At 31.3% G+C, this 7,174-nt stretch overlaps 1 protein-coding gene across 1 annotated transcript; it reads left to right on the top strand.

The window, feature by feature from the left end:
* Positions 1-508: 508 nt before the first annotated feature.
* LOC100790864 (nudix hydrolase 25) lies at positions 509-4,834 on the top strand. The gene is made up of 6 exons (XM_003533890.5): positions 509-885; positions 1,899-1,949; positions 2,901-2,993; positions 3,314-3,408; positions 4,230-4,341; positions 4,424-4,834. Exons 1-6 carry the CDS (start codon positions 820-822, stop codon positions 4,526-4,528), a joined length of 522 nt encoding a protein of 173 aa, XP_003533938.1. The 5' UTR covers positions 509-819; the 3' UTR covers positions 4,529-4,834.
* Positions 4,835-7,174: the final 2,340 nt, after the last annotated feature.

Raw genomic sequence — 7,174 nt, forward strand, 5'->3', positions numbered from 1 at the left:
GCAAACACATTCATTCATTTAAAAAAAAAATACTATTCTTAAAAGCTTTTTTAAGAATGACGGTTTTGAAAATTTAAATATTAATTCTCATACATTTTAATTAAAAAGAACACACATGTTAACCTAATAATTAGAATTATAATAATTTTTCATTAGACCTAAGATGTATCATTATCATTTTATTTGTTTGAATAAACATTTTAATAAAAAAACTTAAAATTTTATTTATGATTTTTTTTACGTATGATACTTATCCTCACACTTTTATTAACACATACATTTATTTTTTTCCTCAACATCATATTACTTATTTTCAACCATTTTAGAAGTATTAAATCTTCAAACTAATTATTAATCATTAACATAATTCTAACTTGTTCTTCTTGCAAAAAATTGTTGTGGTCATAAAATCACCACCGTTGAACATATGCGTTAGTTAAGTTAGAACAAGTGAGAGAAGAAGAACAAGATATATAGATTGGGGAGCATTGTATTGTATAATTGCTAGGAGCATAGAGGAGAGAATAATAAAAAGGGTGGATTTGGTGAGAATCGCAAAACTCCACCCTCCCGTGTCTGTCTGTCTGTCTCTGACTCCATTCCCACCTTCGCCTGCGTCACTCACTCTTCCTTTCTTTCACTTCCTTTTCCTTATCATATCATTATTCTCTTCTTTTTCTTTTCTTTTCATTCTTCAACGCCCACAACACCACACCACTTTCTCTGTTCTCTCCACATCTCCAACACTCACATACTCTGAAAAAAAAAATTAAAAAAAATATAAAAAATAAAAAAAAGTTTGTTTTTCTTCAACAAACCATGGAGGGACTTCCCCAAGGTTACCGTCCCAACGTTGGTGTCTGTCTCATCAACTCCGATGATCAGGTTTCTCTCTTTTTTTTTTGCTACCAAATATTAATGCACCACCCCCCACCCATCATGTTTGTGATTTTGGTTGTTTTTAAATCTTTTGTTTGGTGCGCTAAAGGTCTTCGACAAAGATCTGTCGCTAGTTTTGGCGGAACAATTTCGTACTAATAAGATGGTTATAAAAAAAATCTTTTGTTTAGTTTTATTTCTTAATTATGGGAGACAGTTATGTGTTATGATACTGATCTTAATTTGTGTTATGCTCAGGTGGGGTTGCTTTTATTTTTCTGGATTTAAATAAATTAACGGTTTAAAAGCTGGAAAATTTAGTTTTTTATTTTAAAAAAAATTCTAATGTTAATTTGTCTCATTTAATTCGGTGGTTAAGATTGATTATTCTTCTTCTCTAGCGGTTATACAAGGTTGTTATTATATTTAAATTCACCCACCACATAGTAGTACTTAACTGAACAAATATGTTACAGAAACACTCCCCGGTTGATTTTTTGTTTTTTTTAAGCAAAGTGTTTTCCTTTTCTAGATTTGGAAAATTGGAGGTATTACTAGGCTGAATTTAGATCCATGTTTTTTTTTCTGTTTTGTTTTTCTTTCCTAAATCTTTCCGTGATTAACGAGTGTTTTTAATGAGGTTATCCAAAATGTTGTAAAATGCACACACGCGAACTGGTATTTTGGATTTGAAATTCTGTGGGTTTATTTATTTATTTTTGTGTACTGTGTATTAATTAAAGATTTTACATTGCTGTTCAATGATTTGTTTAGCGTATGATTTTAGCCTATTCTATGAATTGGAGAGGAAAATGTTTTGAAAGTTTTCCTTTCCACCATAGTACAGTCCTTTTGTAACATGATTTTTTTTTATTGGCAAATATTAGTTATTAGTTTTGTTAGAATGTTATTAACCACAACCTCTCTTTTCCCTCTTCTCCCTTCAACCACTAAACTAACCTTATAACTCCTCCTTTTGTTACGTGATGATTAACCATGATTTTAATTTTGTTTTTCAGATTTTTGTGGCTTCTAGGTTGAATGTCCCAGGAGCATGGCAAATGCCTCAGGTGAGCTCATGTTTTACACCTTTACCTAACATTTTTTATTCTTAACATGAATTCAAGTGATTTATATAACTTTGATGAGAAGGCATTATATAGGCAGAACCTTATTTTTGGAGAGCATCATGTAGTATTTCTTTTGACACATTCACCAGTAAGGGCATGTTGGCTTTTTTAGTAGATGAATGCTGTTGCAAGCAATCATCACTGTTACCATAGTGGTTAGAGCTTGCTATTGCTAATGCTTTTCATTAACATCCCTGTCTCTCTTCTGTTGATGTTGACAACATAGCAATGTTTACAATGCCAAAGAAACTGTTGTGTCACATTCACATAACATAAGGAATCTTTCTATAAGTGCTGCCATATTGCTTGCTTAAAACAAAACTCATATGCTTTGTCATTACCACTTACCATCCATTTTCCAGGACATAAAAATTCCTTACTTATCTGGGTTCATTCTGGCTACACAGTACACTGAGCAATCATGCTTCCAAGAAGAACCTATACTATTATTGAAATTGAATATTAATATAATTTAGGTGGATAAAGCAGAGGAAAAGAGAAAATGAAGGCTCTAAATAATATTCTGAATTTTTGTATTAGATTGATATTGTATCCTTCATATCATTAATCAAATGATCTGATGAATACTAATAATTTATGACATGTACCACCGGTATAAACCCTGCCCGATAAGATTAATAAGTTAATTACTCTAATATTCTTACAATTATAGTGTATGGATGGTCTTTCTACCAAAAAACATTTATGGATGGTTTTGGCACCTTGCACCGAAGTTCTAACTCATTGTAAAAGTGGATTCTTTGTAGATTTTGGTTATAGGATTATTAAAAAATATCCCCCTTTTGTTGCCTGTAATAAGTAAATTATTTTCTATCTCTTTATGGTATTAAATTGTTCTGATAAAATTGACTGTTCTTTTGGGGTTCTCAGGGGGGAATTGAAGATGGTGAAGAGCCCAAATCTGCTGCCGTTAGGGAACTTCGAGAAGAAACTGGAATAGTGTCTGCTGAGATAATTGCTGAGGTTTGCACAAAATCTTTTCTCATTAGATTAAGTTTCTTCTGCAAAAACAGTAAATTTGTTGTTGATATATAATCTAAGCTCTATCTATAGATCAGTGAAATCTTACAACATTCAATTTATTGAGTTTAAAGTATTTTTACCATTGTGTAATAAAATGAACAAAAACAATCAGAAGCATGAAACAGAAACACCCAGAATTAGGTTTAAGAGAAGCATTTATACATCTATGACTTGGTACATTATATATAAAACTCTGATCATTTTGATAACTGGGTGGATGTTGATCTTTTAATACATTTGACCGAGCTTGTGCATTACAGGTTCAGAAATGGTTGACATATGATTTCCCTCCTGCTGTGAAGGCTAAAGTCAATCGTCTATGGGGAGGTGAATGGCATGGACAGGCTCAAAAGTGGTGCGTATTTTGTTTTAATTTATTTTATGTGCTTTACATAGCCACGTACTTGACATTTCAGTGCTAACTTTTGAAAAAATTACCTCTAATCTAAAACTTCGGTGGTGTATCCCTATACTGAAAAATATGACCACCCAACTGGGTGAAAGATAAATGAAATTAAATCAGTTTGGTCCATAATGCTGGTTAAGACATCGGAATTAAAGTTTATCAACATATGAAACATCCTACCAGGATAAGTGTCCAAAGAAGGCCACTCACAACTTACATGGCTACAAGAGAACAACAGTCTTCAACAATCAACACAATGAAGCTAGAGAAAAGGCAAAAGTGAAAATCCTGAGTGTGAGTGAAGAGAGACAATATAATACCTGTAGTATTCGTATATGGAGATTACATTGTGATCCTTTCATAGTAAAAATTGGTGTTTGTGTTTTGTGCATTTTTTCCATCTTGTGTGGTAGTTGTTTGATCTGGAGTTTCAGGTTTGGTGCTTGTTTTGTCAATTGTGTACTTTAATGTAGATATGAGAAATCATCCACTTTTCCCAATAGGTTTTTTCATTACTCAAGATGGATATCCTGTTTACTTATGGCATGCCAAGTTAGGTTAAAATATGGATAACTTACAAATGCAGTGTCCCAAGCTTACTACACTTCTGGTAGTGAGAATGAGAATTGTCTTAACTCTTAATTATCCAGTTATGTGAATGTACAGTTAGCAAAGCCGATACATTCTATTGTTTTTTTAGTTGAGTGCATTGATGTCTATATCCTACCAAAACTCTGCTTTTTATGACATTCATTATGATCATTTGATAGGTTTCTTATGAGATTAACAAAAGATGACAGTGAGGTCAACTTAGCTAATGGGGAAGCAGAACGTGAATTTGCAGAATGGAAATGGGCAGACCCTGAAGAAGTTATTGAGCAGGTTTGTTGGAAAAAAGGAGATTTGAAATAGGTGTAATTTTTTTCCATTTGAAAGACTAATAATGAATGATAACTGATTACAGGCAGTGGACTACAAGAGACCAACCTATGAAGAAGTTATAAGAACCTTCAAGCCTTACTTTCAAGGGAGTGGAATATCTGCCAAATGTAAATCAACAAAGTGGTGAATGTTATTATGAGTGTGCATTGTAGTTCAATCCATTTTCTTATCTAATTTCACTGAGTTTGGATAGCACTCAGCTATGTGTAAAGGGATGATAGTTAGAACTGTTCATTAGGTACTTGCCTTGTAATGATAAGCTATGTGCAAATGCCTAATTTATATTCTAAACCTCCCTGCAAGGATGATTGTGAATGTGTATAGAACTGTTTAATAAAGTAGGAAGCATTGTGCAGCAGAATAGTGATCAAGGCTAAGTGCCAACGTATGAGGACTGGTTTTTATGAGAATCTGCGAAATAGTTTATACTTTCTATGATATTTGTTTCCTGTGTATAAGTAAGATCTGGTTTAATATTGTTGTTCTGGTTTAGGTGTAGGATACTAGTTTCTGTGGACAGGTTCAAATATGGTTCCAGCACTCAAACATGTTAGTACATATTTACTTTAGCTTTCTTGTTTAGTGTTTATTATTTTAGGTGGTGTTTACTATTATTTCTTTGGTTTTGGAGTTTGGACATTCTCTTCTCCAAATCAAACAAACTACAAAAAAGGTCAATTGAGTAGTTCATTCCTGAAGAAAACCAACATATTGTGGTTAAACCACTTGTACCCAAAGTGTTGTGGTTTAACCAATTGTACCCAAACGTACAATGCATGAGAGTCCCACAATTTTTCCAAAGTTAGAAAACACAGGTCACTTATTGGTAGAGCTTCATAACAAACCAACCAGATAAAGTGTTGAAATATTCTGAAGTTTTAAGTTTTTAAATCCTGCTCGATATTTCAGTATAAAGTGCATATAGTTTATAAATTATAATAGAAATATGGTTTACCAAATTTGCAGATCAAGTGGTGTGCGCATATGGTTTATACGTTTCATTCTGGGGCAAGAAAAAAAAAATGTATACTAGTAAAAAAAATAAGGTTAAGTTGTAATTTTGGTCCCCTAATTTCTTAAATTCATGATTTTGGTCCTCATGATAAATTATTAATAAATAATTATGATTAATTGAGTTATTAAGTTAATTATAAATTAATCAAAATATTAATTATTAAAAAACTGAATAAAAAATTGTTAAACATAATTTTCCACAACACTATGTTTCTCCTCTTCTGTGTAAACATCTCTTCTACTTTCATTGTCGCATGCAAGTCCACCACTAGTAACATCACAGTAGGATTAATAGTCTTCTATAAAAAAAATTTAATGATTAATGTTTTTTATTTAATCTATAATTAATTTAATATCTCTAATAATCACAATTATCAATTAATAATCTATCAGGGGGACTAAAATCACAAATTTATAAAACTAAAGAGATCAAATATTACAATTAAAAATCAAGGGACCAAAATCATGGATTTGAAAAATTAGGGGACCAAAAATCACAATTCAGCCTAAAAAATGACTAACTTGCAAATTAGTTTCCTAATTTTCCAAATTCACGATTTTGTCTCCCTTGATGTTTAATTGTAACCTTTAGTTCCCTTAGTTTTATAAATTGGCGATTTTGGTCTTTTTAGTAGATTATTAACAAATAATTCTAATTAATAGTTATAAGTTAATTATAAATTAATAATCTTAATCCTCCACAACACTATGTTCATCCTCTTCATAAACACCTCTTCCTCCTCCACAGCTACATGTGACTCCACCAGTAACAACATCACATTAGGGTTAATGATCTTTAATTAAAGTTTTTTTTAATGATTAATGGTTTTTATTTAATTTATAATTAATTTAATAACTCTATCAATCACAATTATTAGTTAATAATCTACTAGGGTGACCAAAATCGTCAATTTATAAAATTAGGGATCAAATGTTACAATTAAAGATGTATGGTCATTGCTTCATGCACCCCATTTTTTTGTCTCATACACCTCCATAATTTTTAATGGGTTTTGGGGTAACGTATTGACAATATAAATCAATTTTACATTGTTATCTAATCAGAAATCATCATTGATATGACTTTTAAGATAATTTTATAAAATTCAATAAACTTACCATACATGATGAATAGTAATTGGATGACAATGAAAACTATTTTACATTATCAATGCATAGTCCTTTTTCTCATTTTTAATATTCCCAAGTTATCTTTCTTTTATTATAGCTTCTTCCATGCTTCTTAAGTCTTGCATCTTTTTCCTCCATCACTCTCCGTCTGTGAGTCTTCCATGGAAAAAACTATTTGAAGTAGAAGGTCACATTCCTTGCATGTTCCTCCTTCTTTTGTAGACGACAAAGTCAATATTTCAAGTAAGAGGTTTTTTTTTTTTCATCTGCTTTTATTTCTATATTGGTCTATTCGTAAAGAATATGTCCTACAAATTTGCATATCTAGAATTATGCTAACATAATTTCAGATAAGCAAATCCATAAGCCTTTTAACAATGTTATGGATTAAGTAATTTGAAAGACATGTATTTCAGATTACTCAATCTAGAACTAAGTAGGTAACCACCTATCCATTAACTGATGAAATATACTATTATAAATAAAAGGGTACACTAAAGGTAAAAGTATCTTCTAACTCTATTATTCACTCACTGGCTAAAAAATAAAGGGGATACCAAGTAGGAGATTAGATTACTGGTGGCAATGGGTTTGGATAGCACTTCAGAATCTAGTAAGAACATTTAGC

This window comes from Glycine max, chromosome 9 (assembly GCF_000004515.6).
Source record: "Glycine max cultivar Williams 82 chromosome 9, Glycine_max_v4.0, whole genome shotgun sequence".
Lineage (NCBI taxonomy): Eukaryota > Viridiplantae > Streptophyta > Magnoliopsida > Fabales > Fabaceae > Glycine > Glycine max.